The sequence below is a fragment of the Hippoglossus stenolepis genome, chromosome 21, assembly GCF_022539355.2.
Source record: "Hippoglossus stenolepis isolate QCI-W04-F060 chromosome 21, HSTE1.2, whole genome shotgun sequence".
NCBI classification, from domain to species: Eukaryota; Metazoa; Chordata; class Actinopteri; order Pleuronectiformes; family Pleuronectidae; genus Hippoglossus; species Hippoglossus stenolepis.
The window spans coordinates 3691442-3711108 of record NC_061503.1 but is presented as its reverse complement, the minus strand read 5'-3'; the positions used below and the strand labels follow the sequence as shown (position 1 = coordinate 3711108).

At 44.3% G+C, this 19667-nt stretch overlaps 1 protein-coding gene across 1 annotated transcript in view; it reads right to left on the bottom strand.

Annotated features, from left to right (window-relative positions):
• The window catches only part of LOC124851044 (dynein axonemal heavy chain 9-like), a 96887-nt gene that overhangs the window by 37799 nt on the left and 39421 nt on the right, over positions 1 to 19667 (bottom strand). Inside the window, 18 exon segments of the mRNA XM_047338455.1 lie at positions 159 to 320; positions 1684 to 1826; positions 2610 to 2733; positions 3446 to 3608; positions 4633 to 4829; positions 5612 to 5773; positions 10657 to 10790; positions 10793 to 10895; positions 10995 to 11097; positions 11783 to 11948; positions 12485 to 12692; positions 13675 to 13848; positions 14631 to 14805; positions 15329 to 15476; positions 16076 to 16184; positions 17268 to 17395; positions 17483 to 17693; positions 19185 to 19472. Of these exon segments, the coding sequence (XP_047194411.1) occupies positions 159 to 320; positions 1684 to 1826; positions 2610 to 2733; positions 3446 to 3608; positions 4633 to 4829; positions 5612 to 5773; positions 10657 to 10790; positions 10793 to 10895; positions 10995 to 11097; positions 11783 to 11948; positions 12485 to 12692; positions 13675 to 13848; positions 14631 to 14805; positions 15329 to 15476; positions 16076 to 16184; positions 17268 to 17395; positions 17483 to 17693; positions 19185 to 19472 (2898 nt within the window).

The following is a 19667-nucleotide window of genomic DNA, read 5'->3' as shown; positions in this document are numbered from 1 at the left end:
CTGAATTTAATTCATGGGTTTCGGTCTTGCTCTTGAAATTAATATCACATTCATTGTGTCACTGTGCCTGACATTTGAAATTATATTTCAGGGCATGAACATCATTATTTGTGGGTGCTTCATGCCTGTGTGTGTATAAGAGTATGAGCTGCTCTCACCTCAATATTTTCCACTTCCTGTAGGAACTTGAAGCTGACCGACTCCAGCGCCTCCTGTGGCCACTCGTGGAACCAGTCGATCGCCGTGCAGTTCACCACTGCGGGGAACTTCCTGCCGCGAACCCTCAGTTTATTACCCACTGGAGAGAAACACAGAGCCACCTGCAATACATGGACGTGAACACACACACACACACACACACACACACACACACACACACACACACACACACACACACACACACACACACACACACACACACACACACACACACACACACACCAAGGTCAAACAGAGTTGAGTGTGAAGTCTGACACAGCAGCGAGATCGAGATAATTTCCTTTCACAGTCAGACAGAGAAAAGAATTCCTGCTCCGATCGGCACTTCTTCGTGGTCAAGAGGGAGAATGGAAAACTCTGCATTAATTACTTGCAGCTACATCATTAAGCAAATAAAGCCCCCAGCGAGCATGTGGATTAAAAGTGCGTTGAGCTGTGGGCTGTGTCAGACTGATTTTCGCTGTTGGAGACTAACAGCTGGCTTGTTGAGAAGCTCGGCCAGATGCTCCGGAGCATTAGACTGAAGAGGCAACCACACAGAAGGCACAGCCAAAGACACGGCTGATGACAGAAACAACAACAGATGAAAGAAACAACAATGATATTTTACATTTCCTGTTATATGTGTTGTACACACTGACTCACCTCGCTGCTTTGATCAGGAGGGACTCTATGTGTCATTAACTATACCATAAGGTTCAACTTGTCCAATTAGTGGTTCATAACTTCTTTTAGTCTGTTAATACAAAACCATGGCAGCTTGTGGTCGAGGTTGAATGCAGTGCCACTTGAGCTGCGGGGCCCCAGAGAGTCTGATCTCTTAAGTTTATATTTTGCTAACATTTTCTTACTCATTAGGGGTTTTTCAGTCACGACGTAGCCTTCCCTGATTGGTCAGGGTCCTATCAAGTGACCCCCTGTCACAGATAATAATGTGACAATGCTGTTAATTTTTTGGGAAACAGATGCTCGGCATGCAGAGCTACAGGCAGTGGCAGACACCTCAGCAAATTTGATGTAAACTTTCTGAGTGAGAATGACTCTTTGAGGAGCGGCTCTTTCCAGCCAGACAGACTCATTTTGAAACAGAGACGGAAACAGGGAGAGAAATCCACTCTTTTCAAAGCCGTGCCCATGGGACAGTCTTCCTCATTTATTCACTCTCCAACCCAGCGAGGCTTGAGCTGGGAGCCAGGCAGGGGTGGAGGATGTGGGCGGTGGTGGTGTGGGCGTGCACACTGTAATAATGACAGGATAAGCAACCCCCTGGAATCCCTCTCTCCCACGGGGGAACAAAGTGTCTGCACGTTGGTGAAATTATCTGAAACTAAGCGGCAGCTATTGTGCTGGTGATTTATATTTATGCCGTCCTCAGGTAAACCACTGAGAACGACTCTCTCTGCATGATTAGTTGTGGAATTCAAAGTAACAGAAACAGCTTTTTGTCCTGTACTTGTGTTTCACCTTGAGTTGTCTGCGAACGCGGTCGATGAAGAACTTCCAGCAGTTTTCCCTCGTATCCATCAATCCGGAGGCGCGGACCTCTGGCCTCACGCAGCTAATGATGTTCTCCACCTCGTCGTCTGGGAACAGGTCAGGAATCTCTCCTTTAAGGGATAAAATGATAAGATGATATTGACATAGTAACACAATGAATGTCACATCATCATTAAGAAACCCCAAGTTTTCTAACTGCGCTCTGCACCATAGACATAAGACATATAGAATATTGGAGGCCTGCTATGTTTTCATTATTCCCTTTGCATTAGTGCTCACTAATGCAAAGGGAATACATCCGAAGAAGCTCCAGAGCATCACCACAGGCCAAGGAAACAGCCCATTCCAAACAGGCAGGTTTAGAACGGGCACTGCACTAGTTAGTAAAGAGGAGTCAGAACAGTCAAGACTCCTGAATGTATTGAACTGACCAAGTGTTTCCTATGACTTCAACTTTTATTTATATTCATGGAGGAAAATTGTTCTTTGTCTTACTTTTCAATCTTTAAATTAGAACTTGGCACTAATGTTTTAATGTTGTTGTTCTACTTGCTGCTTTTGACATAAAACCATCTTTCCCAATACTACCAGAAATGATTTAGTACATTTATTTTTGTAAACTAACTACCAAATGATTCCACTGCTAAGATTAGTATACAGAGAATCATTTATCCTCATATTTCATTCTGCTTCGCTATGTGTTGTGCCCATTGAATGTAGCGTATAAATCTACATGTGGCTCTCAGCCGTGGCTGCAATCCCTCACAATGATGTGTTTGGTTGATGAGTGAAACCGTAGAAGCGGCACCACAGTGATTTGTTGCTGAGGCGAAGCAAAAGCATTTCTCTGTTGCAAAACATGACATGCAGTAATTAGCGGAGCCTGCTGTTACCTGATGCCAGCAGATCGTTGACCAGAACCAGGAACTTCTCGTCTGCCACTTGGGCATCAGTCATTAGGAACACGGTGCCAATATTCTTCACGCCAGCTTTCATGTAAAGGGCTGCCAGGTCACACTGGGAGATAGGGAGAGAGAAAGAGACATGGAGTGGGAGGGTGACACACAGAATGAGACCAGGCCGTTAGCGGCCTCAAGATGTGTTATTCTGCAGTGGTCAATGGCTGAGACCTGAATAACTGACCACATTTACATGGACATCAATATTCATATATTTACCTGAACAAGACAACAGTGTGAATAAGACACTGCCATGTAGACAGCATTTTCTCATAACCTCAACCTGAGTGAGGTCATACTCCAAATAAGCAATAATTGAATTAAGACATGTGGAGTATTCTGACCTGAGTTGCATTATGTAGACATGTATATGTCTTCATCGCATTATTACGTCTGATTGGAGTTTTCCCAGCATTTTACAATATCGACATGAGCAGCAGTTACCATCTGCTGGACGTCGTAGTGATACTTTGCTCTGTAACATGTAAATGGTGATTTGGGAAACTCTTCTCGCAACAATAGCTAAAATAATGCTGCCTGTATAAAGGTAGTCAGTGTGAGGACACCATGTGGACTTCTCCCACAGTGTTGACATACTGTCGGGATTATGTCTGTATTTGCCTCAGACGCCACCACGTATACGTTTGAACCTCACCTGGCTGATCTGTATGCGTGTTAGAAACTTTTTAAGACTCAATATGAGACAAACAGAGCAGCGCTGATGGATGTTTGTGCAGAGAGGTAAGTTTGCTGTGTAATTCTCCTCATACCTTCAGGTCAGGGATGCCGTAGCCTTTCTTCAAGGTGATCTGGAAAAACTCCAGATTGGAGATGAAGGCAGCCAGTCGGGTCAGACTCTGCTTGCCACTGCCGCCCACTCCGACCAGCAGCGCATTCCCCCGTGGAGACTCCAGGATTCGGTTTATGCGGCAGCTACATGTGGAGGTGCAGACAGTCGGGGGAGGGAGGAGGGAGAGATACGAGGGAGGAGAACAGTAGAGGGTGAAGACAATCTGACTCATCATACAAACACACAGGTTGCCTTTGCCTCCCGCTCTCTGCTCTCATACAGCGAGTCACCCCCGCCCTCATCACTCTGTTTCATTAAGCTGTGCCACGATGAAATGTGTTAAAGATTGGACTCAGTTGTAGTGGACTCCTGAGAATCTCTGTGTCTTGTTTATAACGAGATGATGTCTCTTCATTGTGAATAGGGGAAATGATTTCTGTTTCCTTTGTTGTAGCTTCATTCTAAAAGAAATACATCAACACACTTCAACTGCTGCCACTGCTCACACACCGACCAACACCTCCACTGCTTGGAGCACACGCTGCAGCACTCTGACTGAACTGCTTTCATCATTCACAGCTCGGCTGACGTTCAACTTGTATCTCTTGCTCTTCAGCTGCTTTCATCTCTCACACTTCAATGGCTTTCATCCATGTGACATTAAAAATATCACAAGTACCATATATATTTCACGTGCAAAGAATACAACTTTTTTTCCATCGATACATCCGTTATATATTCCACTTAGCCAATCCCAGGTGACACTGGGCGAGAGGCGACGTACACCCTGGACGAGTCACCAGTGTATCGCAGGGCCTTGGACATTTTGCACACACACAATTTTCAACACAAGCAAGTACAATTGAAATTCCTTCAGAAAAATATGCAGCCTATTGTACAAGATATTATCAGGACAATTCACTACACTGAACCTCTACTCTCAATTTTGGTTAGGCCGTCATGATGTCCTGTCACTGCTTGGTGTTTTACTGATTTCCCTGTGTCTGCTTTCGACGGTCTGCAAATGGAACTGTTAGACCTTAAACACCTGGGAAGCCATTTGCTTTCCTTTTTAGACAATAAAGAACCTGACAGAAACACTTTTTCTCTACTCCTTCTGTAGTCTCGCCACACAGTCCCAGAGGGGGCTGCAAAACTTCCACTTACATGTGAGCCATGGCATCCTCAAACAGCACCAGGTTTAGGGTGGCATTGACCTCATTGTAGCTGTCCAGCACCTCCAGCAGGGTTTTGTTGAGGCTGCTCCAGGACTCTGCAGCCAGGTACTTGGGCTCCCCCAGCCCACTGGCAAAGTGGCAGTACAGGTTCATCTCCTTGGCCTCCGCCAGAGTCTCGTCCATGTCCTGAGGGAGGGATACACACACAGGCACACACATATTGGAGTGGTAAACATACAAATACACATGCTACCCCTGTCAGCATAACATTAGTGTTAAGCTTAAACAGTCTGGACAGGGACACAGCTGAATATCACAGCTGCGCACAGGGTGACCTAGTTCATTTTCACCCGGGCAACTATCAGGCCACAAATTATTTCACTGGAGAGATTTTGTGTGTCCCTAAAGGATGCTTGCTCCCTCTGTAAACTTTCACTGGCGTAGAGCTGCAGTAGGTGTGGTGGATGAGGATTTTTTTTTTTTGAAAACACAAATTGTCATAAGTTTGCAGAAGGTGTGAGCTTTAAATAATATATTCTAGAGTGGGTAGGATTATTTTTCCTTCTATTTCTGTGGGTGTCTGTACACATAGACTTGTCAGGCTCTTCATTGTGGCATGACGAGTGTGCATGCAATAGAGCCAGAGAGGGTAGTGAGGGGAGCAGTGGACAGAAAACCATTAAAATGTTTTCCAATTTGCTGGGTTGACAGCACAGACCCTGACAGCCAGGCCCCCATACCATACTGATTCATATTCTCACTAACCCTTTTCTGGCCCTCCGTCCCATCAGCCCACCTCCCACACTAAAACACATTCTTTCTTTTCTCCTCTGCTCCTTCTCCTCGCTGTGCTGACCACTGATGTCGAGGTCCAGACACAGAGCAGGCAGCCTAATGATTTCCTCCACCTCCTCTCCCTGCTCCCTCCTTCTTGTCTTCCCCTGCTGAACTTTGTAAAAAACTCTTACCTCGTAGAACTTTTTCACTGTGTCCACCTGCAGCTTATCAAAGACCTCGAAGTCATGCTCCTCCACCAGCTTGTCTCTGTAGACCCGGTTGCTCTCGTGCAGGTAGATTTTCAGCAGGTCCGGAGGGGCTTTCAGACACTCGCTGGTACAGAAGAGAATGCCCTGGGCAGAGATGGGGGGAGAGCAAAGCTTAGAGTTTCATTCCAGAGGCTGATTTGGCCCATTTACACTACAAGGAGGAGGGAAATACAGCTCAGTCACTCCGGGTAAATCAATGGATATTGAGTGGGCAAGCTGTTAGTCAGAGAAACTCCGAAAATAACGGCAGTGCTTTCCTTTCATCTCTCTGTCTCAGAAGGGTTGCCGCATGTGGTTACAAGTTCTGTGGGCAGGTGTTGGATGGAAGAAATGAATTATGAAAAATCAAGGAATGGGGTTGCATGTGGCTGCAGTGCTTTCAAAGAGGGTTTATTTATGTTCAGTCTACGAGCATGTCTGGAAATGACTCCCTTTTTACTATATATTTGAAGTCTGCTATTTTTTGAGTGTCCAAATTCTGCATTTGTGATTGCACATGTGGATGTTATGCTGATATAAGGCTCTGAAATAAGTCCCATTATCACGAAAACGTAGCATCAATGACATTTACACGATTTCTCTTTCAAAAATATCAATAACAGCTTGTGATGATTCATCAGTGTTTGTAATGTGGATTTACTGCTCACTATATAGTAAATTACAGTGTGTGTTGCATGAAGAAAAGTGAATGACTCATGGACTAGACAACAGCCACAATAGCTGGGTGAGGCTGCTGTTCTGTCACAGAAACACATTTACCTAAGTGCCAACATCAGTATGCTAATATGCACACAATGACAACATTGCTAACATGTTTATGTTTAGTGAGCTTTCAGGGGCCAGGGTCTACCACACCAGACAGGATCCCAGGTGCAGGATGTGCAAAGATGCCCCTGACACAGTCCAGCACATAACAGCAGAGTGTGAGATGCAGGCAAGGACGGCATACATGGAACACAACAACCATGGATGGCATGAGGAAGAGGAACATCTGTGCCAAGTATGGGCTGGAGGTCCCAAGGTCAAAATGGTAAAAAAAAAACCTCCAAAGGTGGTTGAGAATGACGTGGCTAAGACCCTGTGGGACCCCATATCCAGACAGATTACTACTACTACTACTCATCCTCATTGAAAACAACAGAAATCCAAACAGGGAATCAATACACTGAGCAGATGAGTGTTTAGTGGATGATTGATGATTAACATGTCTCCACTGGAGGCTTGTATGATGTATATGTTTCCCACACGGCCGTTCCCACCAAGCCGAGCAGAATGGACGGTGCACCTCTAGGCACCTCACATAACAGGTGTGGTAGAGGACGAGGAAGAGGACGAAGGGGCGCCCGGGAACTTGTTTCCCTCTGCACATTGTCCCCCAGGAGGCTGAGCTGGGCAAACAGATGTTGTGTGTTTCCAGCTCCAGAACTTATTCTAATCAACAGAATCCTCTCTGGGGGTAAAGCCAGCTGAATCTGATCTGCCTTCATATCTGAGCCCACTGAAGGTGACAATTGGCTGCTAGATCCACTGTGTAATGGTGCAGATAGGGGAGGTGTGCTGTGTGTTTATTTGTGTGCATGTGTACTGAGCCAGAATTATCGCCACTTCTCTAGATCCACAAAAGTCAAGATGTTTTTTTTTCCACGTATGTGCGAATGAACTAATCCCTTGACTTTGAATTCATCTCCTTTTCTACTCCATTTCATTGCTTAATGGTGTCAATCATGACACTGTGCATTATTTCTGTGTAAAAGTGTGCCTGAGCAAAACAAAACACCATATGGCAACTCCTCATGGCCGTCATACTCCAGTCTATAGCTGTGCATCGTACCAATCAAACAAACAGCAAAGCGCTAACACACTGAGAACTTTGTTTTCCTTCTATCCAGCTGACTTTCTGTCCCTGATTCTTCATCGCTTTGTTCAACTCAGATGAGAGGGATTAGAGAGCTCTGTGTGCCGGCATGTATCTGTCTGTCTGTCAGGCAGTCTGCAGTGTGCACGCTTTCCCTGTAGCCTGACAGCTGCTCTGAGCCCCAAACACTACTTCCCCCCTAACTAATGCACCCAGCTGACTCTCCACGAAACATCATACAGACATATTGTGCAGTCAGTACAGTTCAGCTTCAGAGTCTCTCTGCAACGTGAGTCTCATGTACTCTCTTTGCCTTGTCTCTGTCCTCCTCTTTTACTCTGTCCATCCTCCCCCATCTTCTCACTTGACTCTGGAGCTTCAAGGAGCTCATTTAGGTTGACATGGAGAAGACAGGCCGGCAGAAATTGCCTGCTGGTCATGGCAGAGAATGAACACTGGCAAACAGAGCTCTTTGACAATGCTCCCGGTCGGATGTGAAATTGTTTGTCTTGCCCTTATAGCGGAATTTGGCTACAGTACTTGACTTATAGTTTGTCTAATTTAACATCCACAGGGTGTTCGCCCCAGTGTTTCATGGAGACAGTCTGAAGCAGAAAGACCCAGTGAGAAAGTAAGTGCTCAGGGACAAAGTGGAAAATTGTGTTGAAAAAAGGAGGAAGACAATTTAGCTCCACTCATATTTCAACATAAAAGCCCTAACCTGAGAATTTTGTCAGCAAATAACATAAGCAATATTTTCATAAAGATGCATCCTTGAGCGTTGTCTGGACCAGCTTCTCTTGTCACATTTAAAAAACACCTTTTCAACACACAGAGTCTCTGAGCTCATCTCTCTGCCTCATTAGAGATGATCATAACGAGACGGTTACCTCTGGCTACATCTCCCAGTTCCAAAGTTTTGAAAAACAAAGTGAATCACAAAGAGTCCCCCAATTATTTCCGCTGAGGTAAACATCTGAAACCTCAAGCCAGAAGAGCTGAGTGACAATTAGGCCTTGTGCTCGGAATTAAAGGAAGCGTTTGTACAGTCGCCGCAAATACTTTCCAACTTCTGATGTTGTTAAAGCGCAGAGGTGTGGTGGGGAATTACAGCGTGACAGATCTGTGAGCTGCAAGGCTGCTCACCTCCACCCGCCGTGCCAGGAGATGTCGGGCAGAAAGAGTTAGACAGGAAAACTTCAAACGAGCTCCAGGAGTCCCTTTCTGAGCGCCCCAAACTCTCGAGAGGAACAGCGACGAAAAACTTTCCCACTGTTTCCTCTGAGTGGTCATTGGATATCCAGTTGCACTGTGCAGACTGTGACTTTGACAAACGGGCAGAAAGGTCTCTTCTAACGCTGGCCTCACAGAGCCATAGTGTGGCTAAACTCTCCCCTAGCTGCTCCAAGGCAGTGTTTTGTGTGATCAAAGTTCTGAAAGGTAAGTCTCGGGGTCATCGGGGCTTGCGCTTTGGGGGGGTAATTATGCTTAATCTCAAAGTGCAGGAGTCCTAAACCTGGTACAGAGCAGCTCATTATAAAGGCCAAAACCCAGTCGTCATAAAGGAAAGACTCTGGTGAAAACAAAGTTCTTGTTGGATGGTCTCACACCGTCTGAATCCCTCCTTTTAAACTGTAGAAAACTTTTAATCTGACCATCAGTCCCACATTATTCAGTGACTTGTAAAACTATGCAGAGTTTGAACTTCTATCGCAAGTTCTTTATTCTCATTATTCAAACAGTAACTTCAATCACTTTAACCTCTTTTTCATCATGATGCAGGTATATAGGTGTACACAGGTTTTTTTAATGTGGGCAAACCTGATCAAAAATGGCAATTGACTACTTTCCTATTGTACAGGAGTTTGTCTTTCTACTAGCACAACACACCCTAATCTCTGACCAAACTGTCAGCAATCACGTTGCATTGTGGGTAATGTAGGCACCAGAAGCCTTATGTGCAAACACTGCATATTACACATATGTCTGTGTCAGTGATGTATTTCCATTCATAAACTAATACACAGAGATGGAAAAGATTTTGTCTGGTGCATTGCTGCATTCCATCTGTAAGTGAATACAAAATAGTGCATGGAGGAGGAGACCCTAACTTGTCCAACATTTTTCTTTATGACCAAATACCAATATGAATCCTAATTAGCAAATTCTAGAAAGCTAATATTGTAAACTACAATGCTAAATGTGGTATACCATTATACCTGCTGGACATCAGCATGTCAGCACTGAGACTGTGAGCATGTCCGTGAGTTGACGTTAGCATTTAGCTTTGAGTGGTTCAGAACAGCCTGAAAAAGCTGCTTGCCTGGTGCTCGTCTTTTTTGCCTGATTGTTCAGCCCTTTTGGATTTAGTTGCTTGTCTTCACCTTTTAATGACCTGCCTTGCAGTGCTTGTGAGTCCAAACTATAAATGACTCTTTTAACATGATACATTCATTTTATCTATTGTTACAATAAAAAATATCGATTAGTGCAGTTTTTAACAAGTGCACATAAAACATAATTTTATTACATCTGCAGTAGTAGATAGTGCATTATATAGTGAAAGCCCAGAGCTGCCTTTGTAAAGTTTTCTATAGCTGAGTGGCTTAAAGCATTAATTATTGCAACAGAGTGTGTTAAATGAGAGAGCCTGCCCTCCATGAAACCGTGGAGGATTCTGACTGAATTATTGCCCCAAAAGCTTCTCCCTTGACAGCCTCCCTGCTCTGATATTATATTCATTTAAATACATTAAATCATCACTAAAACCCGTGGAAGTGCAAATCCATTCTATTTTCTGTTGCACTTATCTCAGACTTATTTCTAGCTTTCAGACTCGGCTCTTAAATCAATAATCATTTAGATGAGAAATTAGTGACAGAAGCCTGACTCTTTCCACATGGGAGGCAGAGCCATAGAAACAGAGAGAGAACTGCAGCAAACCACCTCACTCCGTGTTTAAAATGGAAAAGGGAGTGAAGTGAAGAAGCACACAACTCCCAGGCAACTCCTGACTTTTCATTGTGAAAAGATTAACCTGAGGTTGTTCCTTTTCCTCAAAGAACGTCTATGTGGATAAATCCTTGTCAAACATTTTCTATCTATGTGTCACCTGGAAGATGTTGGAGAGATCTCTCAGGTTGAAGATGTAGTGGAACTTGACTGCGGTGGGCAGGAAGGTGCAGGAGATGCTCTGGTGCAGGGCCAGGGCTAACTGGACCAGGGTGGGGCAGCTCTTCTGCAGGCGGCGGTGAAGCCCGGTCCTTTCAGGTGATGAGACAGGATGGAGGTGTAGATGGTGCTCAGGGCCTCGGGTCCGGGAAATGACAGGGCAAAGACTGAGAAGTGCCGCTGTTGATGGAGATACAGCACAAACAAGGCAACAGTAAACATGTTGTTCCTCAACCTGTGAGTGTTTGCAGCATTAAGTAAAGGGAGTTGGGGGTGTACCTGCAGTCGTGGATTGATGGTGAAGCTGCCAGCTGTGGGGTTCATGCAGGACACGTATTGAACGTTGTTTATTTCCTTCAAAAGCAGTTTAGTACGGTCATACCTGAGAGTACACACACACAAAAAAACATATTTTTTTAAAATATGCACAGAAAACACACACCCTAGCTCCCACACACACAAGCACCTTCCCCACACTTATGCCGATGTGGATGCCTCAGCTCCCACTTGAGCTGGCGTGGCTCAGTAGCATCCTCCTTCCCTCTCAATTTCATACCTGAAATCCTCCCAGCATATCTCTAATGGGCTGACTGTGTCTAAGCCAGTCAGCCTGTGTCTGACGCAGTGGAACCATGTTCAGAATGGCCTCACTGTGTCAGAGAGATGAGCAACAAAATCCTTTAAAGGGGAATCATACAACTGCTGCTCTCGCATTTGACTTTTGACTCTTATAGAAGTTGTAGCCCATTGATACTGAAGCGGGGATCTGTCTGAATACTAAAGGGGAAGCGTTTTCAGCAGGAAGGCTGTTCATGTGAATTATTAGGGTATTACACCTATCAGCTGCTGGCACTCCATTATCTGAATGATCCTCTTCTGTGTTAATACATGGAGAAAATGTCTGAAAGTGTCCATCATTTAAGCAATTACAGCCTGGAACAGTTCCACCGCTTCCACCCAGGAAGACGGTCGAGACATAATATTCCTCTTTTAAAATGAAACGTACTCATGTTTACTGATACTTACAGGATATGTGTCATAGCTGCAGTATAATGTCATCGCCTTACCAGTGATTATAGTCCATGTGTTGGCGTATGATTGTGTGAGGCTGCACGGTGCCATATGCGTCCACCTCAGGCATGTTCATGTCATCTATGAAGTAGATGAGCCTTCTGCTGCCTGGAGGTCCGTAGTTACGCCCTGCTTTCTTCTCCAGGGGCTTTTCCAGCACCGCTGTGTGGGAGAGGAGTGATGGAGCAGAGGTGAGGGGAAGAAAGAGTGAGAACTGAGAATAAACACTATTTATGGAGTGGTTGAGGTAAAGAGTTGGGGGTCAGTATTGAGACATAACTGGAAGAGTACATAGGAGGACCCTCAAAAGGATCCCAGTATGAATAGGTTTGGGGTCCTACACGTCCGGGATCCACCAGAACGAATCACAACGCAGATTTTGGTGCCTCATTTCAGTGCCTGAGCTTTGTACTGAAATAGTTTCGGTGCTTACTGGCAACCTAAACATAAAGACTCTCTACATGGCTCTGGTAAAGGCCTATTATTCACATATAAAACAATCACAATTTAACTACAGGGTTAGGGTTAGCCTGACCCTAACCCTAACCCCTGACAGCATTACTACAGCAGTATTATGAAATGCTTAAATGAAGTCTAACACATGCAGCACTAAACACTGTTTTCGAAGGTAAATCAATAAGACGTTAATATTTTCTGTATCCGTTGTATAAAGGCTAATGTAAATGCAGGGTTATTACCTTGGAGCATAGCAGATGTAGTGTAGTAGTTGAAGGGCGCATTTTTAATCATGTATTTCTCTGCGTCCAACGATCCCAGTTTGTCCCCAACCAGAACAGACTTCCCGGTCCCAGCATTCCCCACCAACATGACGGGCCGACGGTGCTCCAGGAGGCGGTCCATGAAGTAACGGACTCGAATGGTCTCTGTCGTGTGGACCAAGCATGCCTGCACATGGGAAACACACACACAAACACACATATTTGCACAATCACCTAATCCAATAGGGATACAAGTAATGTCTATTGTAATTATCAATCAATCTGAGGAATTTAACTTTTGTCTGTAAACTGTGAAATTGTAGAGAATGCCTAATAGAAGTTCCTGGAATTTCCTGGATGTGACAGAAACATTCCTAAAATATCCAATTAACAATTATATAAAAGATAAAGAGCACTAGAACCAGGAAGGGATACTGGATAAATACTGTTATGGCCAATACAAGTACAGATGATTGAAAAAAATCTGATAATACTGTTCAAAACTAAACCTGTTTGGTTTTAAAGTTTTGAGTGACCAAGATAGGTACCGAGTGTGACATTGTATAGTTTATTATATATTATAGTTTTATAGTTTTAAAGTTGATAGAGTTTCCTGGTGGACAAACCAATGAATGTTTCTAAATGACCTCAAACAATCTCTACAGTCATTTATTGTTATTGCAGATAATACCGATATAGAAGCTGATACCTGTGATAAAGAAAGAAATCAATAATATTGATGCTTATGTATAAGTGGGTTGGGCTTTGAATTAAAGCTGCGATAATCTGTTGTTCTTTTTTTAATCATATGGGACAAAGACCCCACATGAAGCTAAAAATCATGTCGGACATATTATGGTCACGCAAAGTTGGTTAAATGATGTGCAAACTATTTACACATCCAGCTGCCACAGAAGATTATAGTGTTAGCATTCATTTGGAGCCAGGTACCTTGTAGTAGATTTATCAGAGCTGTATCATTGAATACAGCAGCAGCAGGAAACTGAACCCTGTTCATTCAGAAATATTAACTGATGCAGATTGAAACCGTTAATCAATAGTTGATTAACTTCTGTCAGTTGACTAATTGACTACATGATGATATGTATATGACGTAATCCACTAGATGAGACTGGATGTAAAATCCTGATAAAAACAAGCTGTTGTACCTGAAGTGGTGTATCTGCGTCCATCTCAAACGTGGGCACCATTTTGGACCAGGGTTCAAACTTCTTGCTCTCGGGGTCGATGTAGTAATCCAACACAGTTCCATGGGATGGGAACTTGATGGTTTTGAACTCAGTCACCCACCACTTGCTGAACTCCACTCTGTAGTCGACCAGCTATTCACACAGAGCACACACGCAGAGACACAGAGGGTCAATACTCCACAATCACTTCCTTTCTGCTTTTTTTCTCCTCCATACAGGAGCTATGGATCTGGGCCTTTCGGCTGCATTGGTGTGCATATGAAGCGGAGGACAAATAAACAGCAGCAACATAGAGACGCAGCTGCAGCAGGTGAAGGGTAGAAAATGAGAGGTGGCAGGCCCATCTATCCGTCTGTCTGATTCAAACAGTGAAGTAGCCTGATCACCTGCTGCCTGGCAGCTCCTCGCCCTCCTCTCTGCCCCCACCTCTTGGTACCTGTCTCCTCTTTTCACTACCAACTCTCCAGTCAATAAAACCACTTAGCATTTAAATGCATTTGTGATGGGAAAATAAAGTGGACATTTGCACCAAGGGAGAGCGGTTTATCCCATAACTTAGACGGACGCACTTACTGTACAGCACTAACTGGATTGCTTAGCAACTGCTTGCTACTGCGTGGCTCTCCTCTTATTTAAATTCAGCCAGCCTGTGTGTTGTTGAGCAGGAACGGAGTCGACTTCATTTTCAGAGATCACTCCTCTCTATTTAAAAAGCCTGTCATTTCTTCAAATCTGAATAATTTTCAAATTACTTTTCATAAGTAGAGACACAAAGTTGAGTTGCATAAGAGTCATCGAGGCTTAAATAATACTGAGGAATACCCATAATGCAAGTGCAAAAAATGTCCCATTCTTCTCCCTGTTTATGCAACCACTTAGCAAGTGCCTCACATGGCCAGAGGCCCACACAGTACCTGGTCCTGGAACATGGCTCCCCCAAAGGCCCAGACCGCAGCAAAGACAAAATAGAGCTCGTAAAGTTCCTTGGCACAGTCTGGTGGGGTGTTTTCAGGAGTCAGCAGACACTCCAGCAAGTAGCACAGCATCTGGACCATACTCTGCTCAGGGATAGGGATGATTTTCTTGAACCTGAGCAAAGACAAACACATTACATCACCAGATTCAAGCATTACCACTGACTCGTGCTGTGAGGCTCATTGGGTCAGAATAAGAGGTACTGTGCTGAAAGAGTTAAACAAAAAGGTTCAATTATGTTTTTACTTAAATATTTAACAGAAAAAATAAAGCAGTTGTGTTTATTCCAAGAAACTGGATGACACATTTATAAGCTGTGGCGTAGTGGTGCATTTTTCAGGTTTTTGGCCTCTCATAGAGGACAAACTATTCCTCCTCTGCTTCCTGTTTTTCTGTCTCAGCTCCAACAGCAGTGGTGACAGAGGTGTCAGAGGAGGCGAGTGGTCCTGTGCAGCAGAAGAGGATGCAGAACAGCATCCAGTTCTTCTGAGTCACTCCCGGTTTGCTCCTGTCCAAACCGCCCACCTCTGCACAGTCCCTCCCCCAAGACATGTCGCACCCCAACATCCTGCGTCAACTGGACGTGTCTGTGAGCATGATGTTCACAGTGACACAGAGCGGCTGAGGAGCTGCTTACCTCGTTCTGAGGACGTCCAGGCAAGAGGGAAGGTACTTGTCGAACAGTATGGTCAGGTTGGCCTTCTCTGATTGGACCGGCCTCTTGTCAATCCAGCTGGATACGGGGGGGTTCCAGCCAAGGTCTGCTGGGTTTATGTACAGGATGCCTGGAGAGAGCACACAGGTACAAATATGTTGTTGGGCCTCCCAGGCTCCATGCAAGTACTCTAAGTAGTGGCACCTCCATGATTCTATCAAATGCAATGTACACAGCAGAATATTCCTGGCAGCTAACAATATTTAATAAAAACAGTTCAAACAAAGAAATAACAAAATCAAAGGACACATTGAGAATTTGTATGTTATAAAGTATGTATGCAAAACATGTAAATGGTCAAATGTCAAATGAGTACTTTTCCTTATCTTGTTGCTACCGATGTTATTTATAATAATGATTACAATTATCATAATTTCCCTCACCAATAATAATAATAATAATGATAAATAGTACTACTTATTGTCCAAAACATGTTAATTAAGTTGGGGTATATGGTGGCGTACATTGTACTTTTTTTATTGTTTATTGCTTTTATAACTTTTGAAATCTATTTTATGTAATTTCATTGTTAGCATTTTTATTTGTTTTGTCTTGGCTTATCATGAATTGTGAAGCGCTTTGAACTGCACTAACGTTTGATTGATTGTTTGAAACGACCTTTTCGATACGGAGCACGAAGAGCAAAGAGAGAAGAAAAGCAAGAAGTACCTGCTCTGGACACCGTGGCAGGAGTAGCAGTGCGGAGGTGGCTGATCTCGAACACCAGCCTCATGGTGGGGTTGAGAGGGATCCGCTCGTTACTGGCCAGAGTCAGCACCTAACAGAACCAGACACAGTGTATGAAGATATCACTGAGAGGGAATGTGCTCCTTTTTGTGCTTCCTCCTCAAACAGTTCTACAATATACTGTCACTTTTTATTGTTTGTGTGCTGGAGTTTGTGTGGAGAGCTTTTTATAAACAGTCTATGGTGCAGTTAGAAAACCTTGTGTTCATCCTACCCGGTTTATCTGCATATGATCTGGTTTATTATTGTTCATGTGTGGTTTATATATAACTTTGAATAATTTACTTAACTGGTGTTGTTTATTTATATATTGCATGTTGGCTTTTTCAGAGGTTTGTTTGCAACCGACACAATCTCCAGACCCAAGTTCACAAAATTTCAAAATAAAAGCTCTGCAATCCAGCTCGATATAAAACATTGCAGCAACAGAATTTTGTTTTTGCTTTTATGGTGAAGAGAAATTCCAAAAGGGAAAGGGATTCTATGAATGTTGTTGCTATGACGGAGGGCAGCATCCCTGAATGTCTGTGACAAATAATCAAAATGATCTGTAACGATTTCTATCTGAGAACGTAAAAGAAGACACGTTCAACTCTGTCCACAGACTGAAGACACGCTGCCCCTCCCCCACTGATTGCTTCAGATCACTGGTCGCCTGTTTATTCAAATTTTATTGATATTGAATGTGTCACACGTCCAAATCACACCAAATTTCACATAGCACTTCCGTGGGCCGCTAAGACACATATCAAGTGTAAAGTCGTGAGATATGCGTTCCACAGACAGACTTTGGTGGACTAAGAAGGTAGAATACACACACACACTGGTGTTTATTCTCAGTTCTAGCGAGTACAAATCGTCAAACTCACTCTTGCGTCAGGGATGAGTCAGCGACAATCTCCTGTTCATATCTGTCTGCTCATTTACAGCAGACAGTGAATGTGTCATTTTTATTCTGAATGAAAGACTATAAGCCAACGTATTTACAACAAGCACACACACACACACACACACACACACACACACACACACACACACACACACACACACACACACACACACACACACACACACACACACACACACACACACACAATCTTCAATTTGCTCACACCTTGTTGTCATCCATGACTGTGTTGAGGGACTCAATCCACATTGGGTCAATGTCTCCATCCAGGACGATCCACTTAGGCCCGCTGTGAGTGACATTCGACAGGTCACGCAATATGTTGGAGAAAAGGCCTGCAGGAAGAGAGAGAGAGCACACTCTGGTTACTCTGTTCTCGTGTCACTCTGTCATACACTTTTTCTACATGACTCCTCCATCACCATCTTTCCACTCTCTGGTGGCTGGGTTGATGATCCCGAAAAGCTCGTCATTGGTCACAGCCTTTGGGTTGAGGTCGGTCCACATGGGTCTGCGCTTCATGTTCTGATAGGTCCTCTGGAGTGACCTCAGCACCTTACTCTTCCCTGTGCCGGTGTTCCCGATCACAAACACAGAGTGGCGCACAGCCAGCAGCTCCTCCAGCTGCACCACCTACCAAACAAACACAGTGAAACACTTTAGATAACGCTCTGTCTTCCTCACATAGAGGGCCGATGACAAAGTTTGGGGGGAAAAGCTCTAAAGGACATTTATTATTATTTATTTTTTAAACTATTAAAAGATTCATTTACTGTGTTTTATTTTTCTTCTTGACTCAGTGGTGTAACATTTCCTGTGAATCCAGGTATGTGGGGCGACACCACAGAGCGGGTAACAGAGAGTGACAGAGAGAGGAAGGGGGAAAGAGAGATTTCCTCCCCACTTCCACTCAAACATACAGATGGCGGAGCTCAATCAATGCCATCGACCAGGCTCCTTGCTGCTCCTACTCCTCATCCATTCAGCCGGGGCGCAGGCAGGCGGCTTCACACTCCCAAAGGCCCCGGCTGATTACTGCTTTGATGCGGGAGGTCTAATGCTAGCACAGGCTAACACTTTAAGGTATGCACTCTCTCTCTCACCTCGCTCCCCTAAATCAAAAGGTTGGCCATACAAACAAAGGCAGCAGAAGTTCAGGCTCTGGGTGTGGATGGTTGTTATTGACCGACATGCCATTTTCTCTCTCCCTCTGTTTCTCCTCCTCTTTGTTTATTTCTGTGGCTGTCTCTCATAATGTCAGGGTTAAGTGGCGTGGTGCAGTGCCAGCCTCCATTGATGGACTGTTATTACGTGGTTCCCATGTCTATTTGACCTGAGGCAGATTGCACTTATTTCCCTGGTCCTGCGTTCATGTGACTCTGACACATAATGCCTTCTACTGTGCATGTGTGTGTGTGTGTGTGTGTGTGTGTGTGTGTGTGTGTGTGTGTGTGTGTGTGTGTGTGTGTGTGTGTGTGTGTGTGTGTGTGTGTGTGTGTATGTGTTAGTTTGGGCCACAACCTGAATACACACCAACCCATGGAGAATTGTGCAACTGTGGGGACAAAAATAGAGGTTCCAATGGGTAGAGACTGCTGTTTGAGAGTTAAGACTTGGTTTTAGGGTTGTGGGTAGAATTAGGTTTAGGTTAGTTTGAGGAGATGGTGAATGCAGTATGTCTCCCAGTGTTTTCTTGGATTTTCGGCTTTCACAGTCCAAAATCAAGCAGATTGGGGTGAGGTTGATTGGAGACTAGAAATTAACTGTATGTGTGAATGTGAGAGTGACTGTATGTCGACCCTGCCCAACACTGGAGACCTGTCCAGAGTGAACCCTATTGGTCAGTGTCAGTGGGGATTGGCTCCAGCTCCATCTGCGACCCTCAAAGGATAAGCAGTATAGATAATGGATGGATGAATAAACGAGTGCTACAACTCCAACAGCTAATATCTGATAAATTGTTAAGGATGAAATCCCCATTTGGGGACTTTGCGTTTGCTTCTCAAACAACTTGAGTTTGCCTTTATCCTTGGTTTAGCAAGAATTGTGAGTTTTACATCTTTTACATCAGCAGACAAGCATGAGACCTGTCAGCAGGCTGTCGAGGAATCGTGTTTACTTTACCTTGAGTACAAAATTGTCCTCAGCCTGTAACTTCAAGTCCAGGATGGAGTCCTTCACGTGCTTCTCAAAGTCCAGATCTCTCTTCCTGGGCACGTCCAGGGCAGGAAACAGATCTCCGATCAGCCCCATGAACACTGGCATGTCGTCTGTCACAATCTTGGGGATGTTGAAGTCCCTCAGCGCTCGCATCAGCACCTGGTCCTCCGCTCTGTCGGGGTCTCCTCTCTTCAGGGAGCCGGCCACCACCAGCACTGACTTAATGGCTCGTAGGCCCCAGTCATAGTGGTCCTTTGGTAAAGACCAGAGAAATGTCAGTGAGCAGAGGAAAATACACAAATACACATTTTGTTTTATACTTCATAAATGTATGCATATACAGTTGAATGCAAAAGTTTACGCACCACTGTGAAACACTGACGAGAAATGAATCCAAACCCTTCAGCGAACAGACAATAAAAATGAGCCTTTCTTTAAATGTTAATG